At 48.7% G+C, this 15,617-nt stretch overlaps 2 protein-coding genes across 2 annotated transcripts; both read left to right on the top strand.

Moving 5' to 3' along the window:
* The first annotated feature begins 274 nt into the window (after positions 1–274).
* RBP5 (retinol binding protein 5) lies at positions 275–1,891 on the top strand. Its single transcript, XM_082278214.1, has 4 exons — positions 275–386; positions 647–825; positions 1,299–1,400; positions 1,767–1,891. Exons 1-4 carry the CDS (start codon positions 314–316, stop codon positions 1,818–1,820), a joined length of 408 nt encoding a protein of 135 aa, XP_082134340.1. The 5' UTR covers positions 275–313; the 3' UTR covers positions 1,821–1,891.
* Positions 1,892–7,482: 5,591 nt separating this feature from the next.
* Positions 7,483–14,075, top strand: C1R (complement C1r; the record flags this gene model as incomplete). The annotated part of the gene is made up of 10 exons (XM_082279214.1): positions 7,483–7,746; positions 7,982–8,174; positions 8,358–8,501; positions 8,630–8,826; positions 9,305–9,452; positions 9,537–9,658; positions 10,235–10,313; positions 10,704–10,844; positions 12,659–12,733; positions 12,961–14,075. 10 exons carry the CDS (start codon positions 7,483–7,485, stop codon positions 13,761–13,763), a joined length of 2,166 nt encoding a protein of 721 aa, XP_082135340.1. The 3' UTR covers positions 13,764–14,075.
* Positions 14,076–15,617: the final 1,542 nt, after the last annotated feature.

Genomic DNA, 15,617 nt, shown 5'->3' with positions numbered 1-15,617 from the left:
GTTGGAATCCCAGAGTTTAATACGAGCAGCCCCCGAGGAGGGCGGACGGTGAGGAGGTGACACGCCGTCCTTACGTCCTGCCCAGCCGAGGCGGAGATGCCGGAGCAGGGGCCGTCCCGGCCCTTTCCGCGCCCCCCGCCGCGGGGACTCTTACTGCGGCGGGGGGCGCGGGGATCGGGCCGCCCCGCAGCGCTTCCCGCACCGCGGGAGAGCGACCGGCCCGCCCGGAGAGCCACTTTGGTCCCCGCTCCGCGCCTGCCCCGCTGCTTGCGCTCCTTCCTCCGCGCCGTCCGCCCCGTCCCTCTGCCCCGGGATGCCTCCCAACCTCACCGGCTATTACCGCTTCGTCTCCCAGGAGAACATGGACAATTACCTGCGGGCTTTAGGTAACGCTCCCTTCTCTGTCACGCTCCCTGCTCTCCTTTAGCTCCGTTTTGTGTCTCCAAAAAGTTAAGAGTCGGAAAGGGGAAAGAGGAAGGGAGTTGGGAACTCTCTGGTCTTTCTGTCTCCTATCATCACTTTGGCGCTGTGGTGGTAGGGGAAATGAGGTACCATGGTTGATGTTCCCTGGCTAAAAGAGTGGAGGAGCTCTACTGGATGAGGGGCCCAGGTTGTCCACACATCTCCCCTCTCTCTCATCCTCCAGATATCAACGTCGTCTTGCGAAAGCTGGTCTGCCTACTGAAGCCGGACAAAGAGATTATCCACACGGGAGATCACATGGTCATCCGCACCATCACCTCCCTGCGGGACTATGTTATGGATTTTGACGTGGGAGTCCAGTTTGAGGAAGACCTGGGACCCGTGGATGGACGCAAGTGCCAGGTGAGAAACCGAAACAGAGCAGTTTCACAGGGGAGTGGGGTGTGCTAAGAAGTTCAGGGACTTGCTCAGCTTTTGACTCAATAACTGGTTGAGAACCAAGCCTAGAGCTGGCATGCCCCTGCAGGTCCAGGAGTAAGTGGTTCTATGAGTGAATCACTCACTGCAAAGAGAATGAGCAGCAAAGAGCCAGAAACCAGTACTCTGGGAGCCAGAGGATATTATCCTCTGGAGCAAAGTCCTGAAAAGATAGAATGTCAGCTCCTTTGGCAGAACTCTGTTGTTGCACTCGGAAGCCAGAGGGTCATTCACCTCCCACAAAGACCATCAGTCCCAAGCAGCCACTAAAGAAACACCAGATTGGGGATTGCATTTGAAATCGTGTCTGAGAGGAACAGCCAGTGTCATCGCTGGAAACATGTGTTGCCCTGATCCGCTTGTCTCAGGACCATGTCTTCCCCTCTCCTTTCTTTCAGACAACCGTCTCCTGGGAGGGGGATCAGCTGGTGTGTGAGCAACTAGGAGAGAAGAGGAACCGCGGCTGGAGGCACTGGTTGGAGGGGGACCGGCTGCATCTGGTGAGGAGGGGTCCAGTGCAGCTTGCAAAATCCCGATCACAGCGAGTGGGGGGGGACATAATGCAGGTGCTGTGGGCTCTGAGCCCTGCAGTTTTCCTCCACCTTCTCTCAGACTTCATCCCCGGCTCTGCAGGGGCAGCCACCGCTTCACACAAACATCCGCCTTCAGGGTTTAAAAGTTAAATAGTTCAACAAAGGCGATGTCCCTTCCCTGCCCTGCAGCCGGACCTTCTGGGGCTTTGGGAGGGTCAGCTGTGCATCAGCGTGTGGCCTGTGAGGCTCCAGCCAGCAGCGGGAGGGCTGGCAGAACAGGGGAGAGACACGAGGGGATCCAACCTAAACTCCTCTTTGGCCCCCTTTTCCCAGCGCATGACTGCTGAAGATGAGGTCTGCGTCCAGGTTTTCCAGAAGGTGAAGTGAGCGCTCCCCGCAGAGATGCCCGGACGGGACCCGCGCTCCCCAGTGCCAGAAAGAAAAAGAAACAAGACCCGAGCGAGCCGAGCCGCCCGTAGCAGCGTGTTTTCTTGAGCCTCGCCCACCGGGCCGGCCGGGGGTCACGGCGGGGCCGGGCCGGCGGGGAGCGGGAGGCGGGGAGCGGGGTGGGCCGGGCGGGGAGGGCGCTGGGCCGCCGGCGGCGCGGAGGCTCCTTTCAGAATAAGAGCGGGCGCGGAGGAGCGGGGCGGGGGCTGCCCCGCCGCCGGCCCGGCCCCCGCAGCTCCGCGCTCCTCCTGCCGCCCCCACCGCTGCTGAACCCCGCGATGCCCTCCGGGGATGGGGGGGTCAGTGCCCGAGTGGGCAAGGGTAGCTCAGGCTGCCCCTTCTCCTGCAGCCACCAATACCTGCCGTCTTTTCTGGTCCTCTGGGGATGCTACATTCTTCCCGGGATGCTGGGGTCATAGAATCATGGAATGGTTTGGGTTGTAAGGAGGTTAAAGATCATTTAGTTCCAGGCCTCCCCTTTCCTTCCCCCCCCCCCCCCCCCCCAGCCATGGAATTCAGGAAGAATTTCTTCAGGGAAGGTGTTTTCAAGCATTGGGATGGGCTGCCCAGGGAGGTGGTGGAGTCACCATCTCGGAGGTGTTCACGAAACGATTGGATGTGGCACTTACTGCCATGGTCTATTTAAAAAGGTTGATGATCAGTCAAAGGTTGGACTTGATGATCTTGGAGGTCTTTTCCAGTCTAAGTGATTCTGTGATTCTGTGATGCATTTCACTTAGGTCAAGTTGCTTAAAGCCTCATCCAACCTGACGCTGAACACTTCCAGGGATGGGGCAGCCACAGCTTCTTGGGATCCTCAAGGAGGATGGGTAAAAAGCAGAATTTGTCCTTCAGAGTCTAGGATTCTCATGTGATAGTGTGAAGTGTGAGGGCTGGAGTAACCAGCCACATGTTCACTGGGTTCCTGAGAAGGTCCCATGGGTGAGGAAGGGTCCGGATCTCTTCCTGGAGTAAGAAACCACAGCCACCACCTCTAGCCCAAACACTCCTTCTGGCATTCTTGGCAGGGTCTCCTCATGACCATCGTAGCTCCACTGGTTCTCAGCTATCTGCAGTTGGAGACCAAGGGGCAGAACCAAAGGAGGTGAGGTCTCCTGAAAAGCCAGACCCATGCCACAAAGAGAGGTGTTCTTTAATGATGACACCTGATGGGATGGGCACGAGTCCACAGGCAGTTACTTCTGAAAAATGCTTGTGGTTGCCCCCCAACAAAAGGTTGAAGGGGAGGGTACACAAAAACATGCAGCTACTGACACCACAGAGAACCAAGAGATTTGCAGATTTTGAAAATATAAGCCCTTTTTTAAGCTGAAAAAATGGGTTTTTTCTGCCAGCAGCTCATTTAAAAATAGTGTTTTCTGGAGAGCTTCTTTTCAGAGAACTGCAAAAATGAGTGCCATGAGAAAAGCATTACTTCAGAACATGTGATAAGCAAAGGGTTGGGGAGCTGCAGCTGTGCCTGTAGTGTCAACCTCTGACTCTTTACAGTTGTATCTGAGGACATAGGAGGCAGCAGCACCCTGTCAATATCCATAACCCACAATCTGAGTGCCGCAATCAAACCCAGTGAGCAATCAGAGCCATGCCTCCAGCGTGTCTGCTCTGTGCTGACCTCCTTAACCCATCACTCCTTCTATTATAAAGAACCTCTACATGATCTTTGTTGTATCATGAAGTTGCAAAAGGCAGTGGTTTGACTGACAGCAGCTAGAGCTGGTCCCACTGTTGCCCTCTTCACACTCTTCCATCCTCTGAGCTGCTTCTGATGCCCAGCACCAAGCTCGCCTCACCATGTCCAGGTTGGTGTCTTCCAGACTGTGTGATCAACAACTAATCAGCTCATTCCAGGCCCTGCACCACAAGCTGGTACAAACTCTGCTCTCCTGAGCCTACATTCCAGCTGGATAGCAGACACTATTGCCTTCAGGTGATTAGCCAGACTCTCCCACTGGCCTGCCAGCCATCCACATAATTTTCCTGTAAGCCTGTGAGGTGATAGGGCAAGTAGATTGCTTCTGACTCATTGCCAGCCATCATATATCCATGACAGCCTCTCTTCTTGAGGAAGCGTCTGATTGTGCCAGAGCCATAGATAAGAATCATACTCACTTGATGTGGTCCACACTAATGGTAGTCATAGGAGATAGTGCTGGAACCTATTCTAGGGCTTCAGGTAGTAACTACCAGCATTAATAATTCAGTTTTTTTCTTTTGTAATCATGCTATAGGTGTGATGCCTAAGTCAGATGGTGACTTTACCCAGCAGTACTGTATTGCTGAGACACGAGGCTATGGGAAGTGAGGATGCCACTGTAAGGCAGAGGAAAGGTGTGATATAGGGAGGTCACAAGTGGGAGGAGGTGTGACGTTGGTGAGTGGCTGCAGAACTGTGTACCCCTCAGGGTATTACACTTGGCTTTACTCCTTGATTTAGAAGACACAGAAACAGGCTGCCAAGATGCTGCTGTTGCTCACCATCTCATACCAGGGAAAAACCCACTCTTAGAGTTCTGAACCTTCTTTTGGTCTCTGTCATTCTCTCCCTATCAGCTAGAGCTGCAGGAGCAACATGATTTGTCTGAAAGAGTGCTGAGCCATTGGATAGCACGGGCCTGACTGCATGAAAGCCAAGCCCAATGGCAAAGTGTCCTAGACGGCTCAAACTTTGGGTACTTTGGGCAGTCAAACCAAGGGGGTTGAAGGTAGAGTGCCCTGGGAAACCAGCTCAGTATTTATAGGTGAGCCTGGATCTGCAGCCCTGCAGTGCTGTAGGGTAGGTGGTGTAGCTGTAGGAGGCCAAACAGAGGTACTTCTCTGTCCTCCTTGCTTCAGGTTTGAGGATAAAGTGTCCAGCTCCTTCTTCTCTGTGGATGAGAGGGTCTGGTCCACATGTCAGACGATAATTTCACAGCTTCTGAGGCTGTAGAGCAGGTTTCCTTCCAATGACCTCCTCCAAGACACAGTATTCAAAGAAGGGTTCTTGCTCCACGAGAGGATGTTGGCATCTTTGACCATGCTGAAGATCTACAGTTTCTTTACTTTGCTCTGATATTGTCTGGGTTTATTGTCCAGACCACTTGTAATGCAGGTGAGGCAAGCAGACAGCAAACAGGTGATCGTTTAGGCATTCTGGTTTCTACGTGTGTTCCGTGGTCCTACAGGAATTCCCCCCCTAAGAAAAGGTGGGCACATACGTCCTTCCAAGGTAAAACCGGTACCATGGTATTTCCTGGCTCCAGCCTAACGTGAAGAAGAGGATTGCGCAGAGCATCTGAAGGGGAACGCCACCAGTGGGAGCACTGGAGTAGGATTGAGGATGTAGGTGTGTCCCCAGCCAACCAACAGCGCTTCTCCAGGCGGTGTACTCTCCTGTTATCCCAGATGATGTTACCGGGACGGGAGAAGGAAACGAAGATACGGGAGATACGCTTTGAAAGTGTGGCAGAACACTCCCAGTAAGTGCCCCCTAGATAGGAGATTGCTTGTCAAGGACACAGTGAAGTTATCCACTTCCTTACAAATGATCCCCAGGGGCCTCTGTCTATCCGTGCTTTGCCAGGGAACACTCTTCCCACCAGTGACCTGCTCATAACTGATCTCTCCAAGAGAAGTGTCCAGTACTTCCCAGCTACTTTCTGAGTAAGAAACCACTGTAGCATGGCACAGCACAGCAGTGAGCCTGCCCAGTGTGTTCATCATGCAGAGGACATACTTGGACATCAGGAAGTACTGGGATAATGTCCCCTGTTTAATCTTAAATCTGGTATGTGGGGCCATATGGTGTTATTACAGTGGCATTAATTATATGTTTACATGATCTTTTTCAGATCATAATTCAAAGGTGTTTGATGAGCAGGTTCTCTAGTACACTTCCATAAATATCCCAAAGACGCTTTCTTTATTCTTTTTAGCACTATTTTCATCTTAATTCAATAAGTTTTTGGAGCTGTGAATTACTTCCTGTGATTTCAATGCAAGACACTTCCTAACCTCTCCAGAACAACTCATAATTCTAAGGAAAAACACTAAAACGGTGGTTTATCTCTTACACCAAAGCCTGAAAGCCAAGAAATTTTAAACTTCATAAAGTTGGAGACACAAATATGTGTCTTGGGCACTATGTTGCTAAAAGCCTGAAAGGGGTTTTTAAGTTGCTATATTTTCTCATTTCGCCATTAAATAGAGGACCTTATTTATCTATCTATCTTGTTTCTCCTAAAAATGCTTGCAGAAGAAACATCAAGAAGGGTCCTTGAAAAGGGATTTGTTCTCAGAATGCCTTTAATTCTGTTGACTTCTTCATTTTTCTTAATATCTCTTTAACACAAATGCCTGAGGTTTCTTGCTTTCCTTGAAGATGATCCCAGTTCCCATCCCCCCAAAAAATCTCTGAAGTTCTCTTCAGCAGGTCAGAATTGAGAAAACATATCTTTTTTGACAGATTGATTTTTAAAAGTTTAAATTAACTTGTGAAGACTAAAAACTTTCTCATCATTCTATACCAGAAAACAGCCCAGAAGGATTGGGTGGGGACTTCCTAGGAGGACATTTTCGGGGGCAACAAACTCGGAGAAGTTTCTGGATTGCAGACCAAACCCTCGGTGGGGTCTCTAGCAATCGTTTTCCTGCCTCCTGGGCCAGACGAGGGAGCTGGGGGCACCCCCGGCGCATCCCCGGGTCCGTGTTCGCGGAGCGGGGCTGCGGCGCTCGGCAGCAGAGGGCAGCAGAGGCGGCGGCGCCGGGACCTGGCCCGGTGCCGGGTTGTTCGCAGTCCGGCTTTCTATTCCCCGCTCCTGCCTCCCTCGCTCCCTCCTCCTCCTCCTCCCCCCGTCCCGCCCGCCCCTGGCTCCCCGCCGGCCGCCGCTCCGAGCTCCGCCGGGCAGCACGGGCAGGGGCGAGCGCACGGAGATGTGAGTCGGGGCTCTGGGGAGGGACGCGCCGGCACAGCCTTGCGGGGGGCGGTCGGGGGGGTTAGACCCTTCCAGGGAGGAGAAGAGGTCAACGGGGCCAAGCTGCTGCTCTGGGCAGTGAGCTTGTTTCGGAGGAACACAGAGGGCAAGAGGGGAGATGTGAAGAATGAGGGGGGAAAAAAATGTGAGTGTCAATTTTTGGAGGGCAGAGATGGAGGCATGACTGGGAAGAGGGCTGCCCAGGAGGCGCTAGCAGGATTGCTCCACAGCAAACCCAGCTTGAGATCTTCAGATCCTCACCAAGGATCCTAAACTAGTGATAACCCAAAATGACCCGCTGGCCCAGGGCCAAGGGGGACCAAACTTCTCCTGGCTCTATAAGAATCAGCTCTACAACTTCTGGGAATGTGCAGACCTTACTCAGGGAATTCACCCGTGCTCCTTCGCACTGCTTCCTGGGTTGATGAATTTCTCTGGCCGGGTCACAATGGCTTGCTGGAACCTTGTTAGTGCTGGTGTCTTCATTTCAGCTGCCCTTCTTGTTCCTGAGTGATCCGAGCCAGGAGTTGGTACTGCAACTGTGTAGGCCTTCTGTGTTTGCCGTTTGCTTTAGACAGTGCACAAGCCAGTTGCGAAGTCTCCCCTGACTTTGAATGACCTAATTTTGTGCAATGTCATCGTTTATTTGTCATGTTCACAGGTATGTTCTTTGTCTCCCATGGGCCTTCCTCTTTTTTGGGGTGATCGGTTCCAGTCCAGTCCCAAGAAGGTCTCCCCTATTTGGGGAGATCAGATCCCCCAGTTACCCCAAGCCATATCCCAACAATAACATCAGCAGCTGGGATATCCAGGTCCCAAAAGGCTATGTGGTGAAGCTGACCTTCAAATACTTTGACCTGGAGCCATCTGAGTCCTGCTTCTATGACTATGTTAAGGTACGTCCATAGATACGTGGGCCAAGGGGTCCCTGGAGATGGGAATCCAGTGGCCACCACATGCAATGGCTCTTCATTCACCAGGCCTCCTCTGATACTTCCCACGAAGGAAAGGGAAGGAGTTAAAGATAGAAATGGGAGGAGCAAGCACTGACAACTCATGGTTGGGTAATATCAATGTGTGGAGCAGACTCAGTCTTGGGAGGCTGCACTGATTTCACCTTATCTTTGACAGATCAAAGCAGACAAGCAGGACTTGGGCCGATATTGTGGCCGGCTTGAGTCAACCACAGGCAATCACCCTGGAAAAAAGGAGTTTGTGTCTAAGGGGAACAAGATGCACCTAGTATTTCACTCTGATTTCTCCAATGAAGACAATGGCACAGTGATTCCCTACAGGGGCTTCCTGGCATATTACAAAGCTGTGGGTGAGTAGGAAATACCCTCAGCATGGAGAAGTAAAAGCCTGTGTGGCTCCAACCAATTTTCCTCCTTGCCAGGCAGATAAAGAGAAGCTTTAGGCAAGGATGTGGATCTCTAAGTACTTTCAGTCTAGAGCAGGGAGGTTTAACACTTTCCTCCCCTTGCCCCTTCACTTCCTGTGTCTTCAGATCTGGATGAGTGTGACCCTAACAATGCTGCCAAGAACGATGAAAGGCCTCAGTGCCAGCACTTCTGTCACAACTATGTGGGTGGCTACTTCTGTTCTTGCCGGATTGGCTACCAGCTTCAGAGTGACCACCACTCCTGCAAAGGTAAAGAGAAATTTTAAAGAATCAGAGGGTTCCAGAGAAGGGTGGGAGAAGTGACTTAGGAAGCAGATGACGGGACTGCAGAAGGCACAGCCCCACGATGTGACCTCTACTTTCTTCCTCTTCGCCAGTGGAGTGCAGCAGTGAGTTGTTCACAGAGACATCTGGGTATCTGAGCAGCCCTGAGTACCCCCAGCCCTATCCCGAAGACCTCCGGTGTAACTACAGCATCCGTCTGCAGAACGGCCTGTCTATCACCCTCAAGTTCTTGCAACCCTTTGAGATTGATGATCACCAGCAAGTCCAGTGTCCTTATGACCAGCTCAAGGTACTGAGATTAGCAGACTCTCCTCCCAACCCTGCTGCCAGACCTAGACAGGAATCGTGGGGACACCACTGTTCAGATGAGAAATACGGGATCAATACAAGCAGAATGCCCCAGCACAAAGGACTGAGCTCCTGTCTCTCCCTCAGTGCATTCAATTACCACTGTCCTGAGGTCAGAGGCTGTGGGTCATAGGCCCCTGTGAGTGAAGAAAAAAAACCCCATCCTTCTTCCAGTTTTTTTGATTTAAGGGATTCAGGGATTGACAGCTCTGATTCCCAGATAAGGGAGAAGCAGAGCTTGTGGTAGGTCAGTCTGTTGTTCTGATCTGTCAGTGTAAGCACCAGCAAAGATGGGTCAGACAACCAGCCCTATTCACCATCATAGGCACTCTGGTAAACTTGGTCTGGATGGAAACAGGCATTCTGAGGCAAAGAGGCATGTGTGTTTCTGTCCCTGTGATATATGTTTTCCTCATCAGATCCAAGCACGAGGGAGAGAGATTGGTGAATTCTGTGGCAGGGAACCACCTGGCATCATTGAAACCAACAGCAATGAGGTAGACATACTCTTCCTCACTGATGAGTCGGGGTTCAGCCGTGGCTGGAAGATCCACTACACCTCCGAGAGTAAGAGAATTATCCCCCAGAGGCTGCTACAGCCTATTGACACTGTTTGCTAATCCCAGCTCAATCTGTCCCACTGTCTAACAGAAATACGGTGCCCACAGCCCGTCCCACGGGATCGGTTTACCATCATCAGAGACCTGCAGCCTGTGTATCAGTTTCAGGACTATTTTGTTGTCAGCTGCAAGACTGGGTATAACCTGATGGAGGTGAGATCCTTTCTCCACTCCCTTCAGCCATATTCTATTTTGTCTTCAGTTTGTGTCTTTCACCTTTCAGTAAAACTTCCTTTGGAGATCTCACTCATGGCAACCTCTTCTAACTTCTGTTTCTTCTTTGCTTCTCTCGGCTTTCTTCTCATGGTTTCTCTTTTCCTAGCTTTCTTCCTTATGCAGTTACTCTTTCATGCAGCCCTGGTAGAAGATGAAAGACAAAGATCCCAGGAAAAGCTGGTAAACAAGATGGCCTCTTTGGAAGGATATGAAATCAGACTCAAAGCAGATGTTACCTGCCTCCCTTGCCATCCTATTGCCAGGGCTGGGTAGCACCTCTGACTTGTCATGGTTTTATAGTTGCTGGCTGCTGGTATCCTGGCCTGCTATGAAGAATGTGTAGCCTGTGGCAAATACAGGATAAAGGGAAGTCAGGAGGAGACAGCAACTGGAAAAGTCTGCACAGGGGCAAATATTGGACAGCAGGGAAAAGATGGGCACATAGAATATTTTAATGTGGGGAAGGAATGAAAGGCTCTGTACAACCAACAGGTGTTTTTCTTTCCCGTGTAGGGTGACCGAAAGCTGGTGTCCTTCACGGCTGTCTGCCAGGCTGATGGCACGTGGCACCAACCTATGCCCCGCTGTGAAAGTGAGTGATCTGAGAACTGGGGTAACATCCCCTGCTGTGGCTTTCCTTCTCCAGAAACATGGGACGTTCAGCCTCTCTGACTCAATTTGTTTGTGCCATACCCTCATGGGTGTGCTGTCTGGAAGGAACTGTGGAGGTCCACCGTTGCTTCACATTTTTCTGCTTGCAAAAATTCAAATGTTTTTCCTCCCTTACAAAAATGCATAAAATATCACTCAAAAATTGCTATGATGATGCAGCATCTAAAAGCAAAATATCCTTATCTGGGATCTATTTTGGAGCAATTTCTCTGCCCACTGTCCTAACTGGTCCTTCACATCATGGCTCCAATGCCCAGACTTGCAGGCAGTCTGTCTTTGATTCATGTCTTCTTTTTTTTCTTTGTGGTAGTTGTGAACTGTGGCAGCCCTAAAAACCTGACTAATGGTGTATTCAGCTACGTAAATGAATCTGCAAACAACGAGTACCAGTCAGTGATCTCATACCAGTGCAATGAGCCCTATTACCACATCGTCACTGGAACTGGAGGTGGTGAGTCCTAATCCCACACAGACACTGAAACCTGTGCCTGGAAGGCCCTCTCACGCCTCCAGTTAGAATTGCCTCTTCTCCCCAGGCTTAGGGCTCATGCTTTCCTCCTGTGAAGACTCTCCAATCTTTCATTGACCTGCAGCATATCTCTGGAGTCTTCTTGTCTCAGCCTACTCTCACTTCATTCCCAGAGTCCGTCACATCCCTCTTCCATGCTCCCCTTAACTTTTGCAGAAGGTCTTATTCTCTCAGCTGTAGTCATGGTTCATTCTTTTCTAGTGGATTTCATTCTTTTCTAATGGATTTCATTCTTTCACTGAAATTTGAGGCATGGTGTCTGGGAATCACCAAAATTCAAAAAACTCACTGCATCAGTCCGAGTTGCTACACATGCAAATAAATAAACACACACTTCGCTCCACTGTAATGCTGTTTAGCTCTTTGGAATATTGTTCAGCTGCAGAGATATCTAAGAGCTAAATAACATACTTACAGAAAAGTCTATTTTAATGCAGCAGGTCAGAAAAACTAAGTCATCATTCAGTACCATTCACATGCCTTCTTTTTACACTCGAGACATTGCCTGATGATGCAGGACCTTGGATTCCAAGAACAGCATAAGGAGTTCATGATGTCCTTGCCTTGGCTGTTCATTCAGCCTCCACCGAAAAAAAGAAAAAAAAAAAAAGAAGAAAAAAAAGAAAGAAAAAAAAGAAAGAAAAAAAAAGAAAGAAAGAAAAAAAAGAAAGAAAAAAAAAAGAAAGAAAGAAAAAAAAGAAAATTTTTAAAAAGGTAGATTTCTAATCTGAATCAGTTTCTGGATACAGTTGCCAGCATGAACACACAGTTGTGCTGCATGCTGTAGAGAGGTGACATGCTATTACTGAGGCCAGGAGCAAGCAGCTAAAGAGTTCTTTAAGTTGGTACTAATGTTCAATTTGATTATTCTTGCATCTAAGTTTAACTCCTTCATATAGAGTCAGAGCTCAGTCTCATCAGAAAAAATTCAGGAGCAAGTATTCATTCAGTTTCTGCCAAATTCTGCTGGGGAGTCACCATAATTTAGTCAATTTTGAAGAGAACAGCAAACACTTTCTTAGAAGCATTTATTTTAGTATTAAGAAAAATTGTATAAAAATTATATTTAGTCAGTGGCACAAACCTTCTAAGAAAAGCAAGAGTGTTGGAGGTAGTGGAGTTTGTGTTGAGAGGTGACAAGTGAGTTTAGCTGACCTGCAACTTAGGCTCAGAAATAGACTCTGAGCATGTACAGTAACTGACTCATCTGGTTCCCATTCCTGGAACAAACCACCCTGTCCTACTCTCTGCAAACTACCAACACCAGGAACTTGAATCTAAAATTCATGCTTTTACTACTTCTCTCCCTTCTTTGGGCTAAATAGGGTCAAACAGTGCTCTGTGTACCTGTGGACACGGTGAAGATAAGACTTCATGCAGATGGCCCTTCAAGCTTTTCTTCTCCAGGAATAGTGCCTGAGCTTTACTGCTCCTCTGGAACTGAGGTGCTTCAAGATGTACAGATGGAAACATTCCATACCCTACCACAGGCAGCTTTTCCCAGGAAAGAGAGAGTGCTTTGGGATGGAAGGGCCGAGGAACCTCTTGAAAACATTCTATTCTATTCTATTCTATTCTATTCTATTCTATTCTATTCTATTCTAGTCTAGTCTAGTCTAGTCTAGTCTAGTCTAGTCTAGTCTAGTCTATTCTAATCCATTCCATTCCATTCCATTCTTTTTTCCCACCCCATGTCTGAAGGCCTGGGCCTCATTGCCTTCCCTCTCATCCTACAGACAGATTCACTTGTTCTCCTGAGGGAACCTGGCTGGATCAAGATGGCCAGAAGAGAATTCCATCCTGCTTGCCAGGTCAGTAAAAACTCTGACTTTGTCTGGTGTTTACTGACTCATGCTTAAAATCAGTACAAAACTGGGACAACATGCAGGGAGGGGAGTGAGGATAATGGTATCAGTCAGGGGCATCAGGGAAGACTATCCAGAAAGCCAAAATAAAGTGAAATCAAACAGTGATGGTGAGGAAAGACAGAGAAAAGCCAGGGCAACAGAGGGTGTCATGTTCTTGTGTTTCTCCACAGTGTGTGGGAAGCCCATCCATCCTGTTGTTGAAGTGCAGCGGATCTTGGGTGGCAAATTAGCAGGAAGAGGCAATTTTCCTTGGCAGGCTCTGACTGGCATCAATGGACGAGGGGGTGGAGCACTCCTGGGCGACCGCTGGATCCTGACCGCTGCCCACACCATCTTCCCCAAAGGAGGAGTACGGAACAATGTGAGCCTGGAGCAGCTGGCAGAGGAGGCTGACATTTTCCTCGGCCACACCAATGTAGACGAGCTCCACAAGATGGGTAACCACCCTGTACGTAGGATCTTTATCCATCCAGATTACAACCCTAAAGATGAGCACAACTTCAATGGGGACATAGCCCTGCTGGAGCTGAAAAACCCAGTAACCCTGGGCCCTACATTACTGCCCATCTGTCTCCCAGACACTACCAACACCTCATTCTACACACATGGGCACATGGGCTACGTGAGCGGCTTTGGTGTGGATAAAAACCGCATCTCAAGCAATTTGAAGTACGTGAGCTTACCAGCAGTTGCTCGAGAGAAGTGTCAGAGTTGGCTGGACAGTAATAAGAAAGGTATCCCTATGGTTTTCTCTGAGAACATGTTCTGTGCTGGCTTCCTTGAAGGCAAGCAGGATACCTGCCAAGGGGATAGTGGGAGCGTCTTCACGGTGTTAGACAGGGAAAGCGGTCGCTGGGTGGCCACTGGCATAGTTTCTTGGGGGATCGGCTGTGCCACGGGCTATGGCTTCTACACCAAGATCCTCAGCTACGTGGACTGGATCAATGGGATAGTAAAGGAGGACAGGCCCTAGGTACTGCTGTCCTACTAACTGAAGCATCATTGGTGGCATATCGATTTCCAGACACAGCAAATCATATCCAAAGCTTTTGACGATGCCCCAAAGGCTTTTCAAGCACGCAAAGCACATAACCTTCATGATGAGCACTTCTGAAAGCTGCCATGCTGTTTGATTGTACCATTGGCAGCTTGTGGGACGCCTTTGTGGATGTTCTTCATACAAATCTTATAACCGGATGAAGCCTTAATCGTATCAGGAAATCTCATGACAGCAAACATGTTATGGTTTGAAATGCTGATGATATCATGAGACTACTGCAGTCTACTTTTGTACTCTATTTTGTGGGAAGGTTGCAGGGAAGAAGACTTCCTTGAAGGATGGGGTGGTTTCTGCTGAGTACAGTGTGCGGAAGCCCATTGGCATCAGTGAGATTCTATGAATATTAAAATACTTGCTGGATAAACCGGGTGCTTTATAGTTTTTTGTCTTTGTTTTTAACCACAGCTGAATATTTCTCACCACTAAAAGCAACTTATGGACTTTCTATAGAGATCGCTTTACCTACCACTAAAATGTTTCCAGTTCTGCAGTGGCCTGTGGCAGTTGCTTATCTGTCCCAAAACTACCATTAGATTACCCCATCTGAAACCCCAGGTGGCTTCAAGGGAGGCAAAAATAACTTTCCTGTGTGATGCTACATTCCAAAAACAGGGAAGACAACAACCAGTCTCATGGAGAAGAGAGCCCAAGAACATTTACTGATCAGAATCTGAGGATGGATTTTTTTTTTTATACTATATGAAATAAAGCTTTAACTGCAGGACAGCAGCTCTAAAATGATGCTGACTCAGAGAAAAGGTGACCTCTCTTGTGTTGTGGGTATTCCCTGGAGTTGTCTTCTTGACTAGATTTTCTACAGCAAAATAACCTACTGTGTTCTTATGAGTCACTGAGAGAAACAAGATGTAAGATCCTTGATCACTAGTCCAACAATCCAATAATGTTTTGTTTGTTACACAAAACTGAAGGTGCTTGAGCTGAGTGCAGGATTCTGTATGAAATCTCCCAAGAGCTGTACACATCCTCCTCACCATTTCCAAAACTCTCAGAAAAACTTAGCCTGGAAGAAGATGTCTCTGTCCAATCCACTGCTGACACTGGAGCTAACTTCAGAACTTCAGGGCCTTACCTGGGCAAGTTATCGAGTGATCTAGGGGCAGAGATTCCCCAGTCTGTTGTGGCACTTGTTCCAGTGCTGACCCACATCCTAGGAAAAAGCCAAACTGGAAATTTAGGTATCTGAATAGAGAAGTTAGATCCCCCTCTTAGCTTCCTCCTTTTCAAGCTGAACAAACTCAGTATTTCAGTGAATGCCATCTGTACCTGTTCCCTGATCATCTCAGTGGAAGGATGTCTGTTAGTGATTTAGGACATTCTGGAGCAGAAAATACCCCTAACACATGTCAAGTAATATTCCTTCCCTAAATCAAGAGAAGGTAGTGTTTTGGGAGAAAAATCAAGCTTTATTTCTTTTCTAACTCAATACAATTTGAAAAAAAAATAAAGCCTGAGGACAGGTGAATGAAATTATTTTGAAGATGTCTGTTCTGCTCAGCTTAATTCAGAAGTGTGAAATCCTCATTGCTGGTAATGGTTGAGCAGTGAGATGGAACCATCTCTTCTCAGAAGAACTTTATAAAGACCCTTAGGTAGAGAGGTGAGGTACTACAGGTTCCAGCTTGACAAAAGCTGGCAGGGTCAGAATTTGATTAGATACTTGATTTAGGGAGTTTCAAGGAGAACTAGGTCCAGAGAGAAAGGCTTTACAGACACAATAGCACATTGCACAAAAGGCAGTTTGGACAT

This window comes from Coloeus monedula (genome assembly GCF_965178545.1).
Source record: "Coloeus monedula genome assembly, chromosome: 3".
In the NCBI taxonomy this organism is placed as follows: domain Eukaryota; kingdom Metazoa; phylum Chordata; class Aves; order Passeriformes; family Corvidae; genus Coloeus; species Coloeus monedula.
This window is presented reverse-complemented; position numbering and strand designations above follow the sequence as displayed.

What these genes read in the sequence shown, in the direction of transcription:
- RBP5 (XM_082278214.1), top strand. Translation starts at nt 314, where the DNA reads ATGCCTCCCAACCTCACCGGCTATTACCGCTTCGTCTCCCAGGAGAAC. An exon ending in TGGATGGACGCAAGTGCCAG is followed by an intron (nt 826 to 1,298) that starts GTGAGAAACCGA and finishes CCTTTCTTTCAG; the next exon opens with ACAACCGTCTCCTGGGAGGG. An exon ending in AGGGGGACCGGCTGCATCTG is followed by an intron (nt 1,401 to 1,766) that starts GTGAGGAGGGGT and finishes CCCTTTTCCCAG; the next exon opens with CGCATGACTGCTGAAGATGA.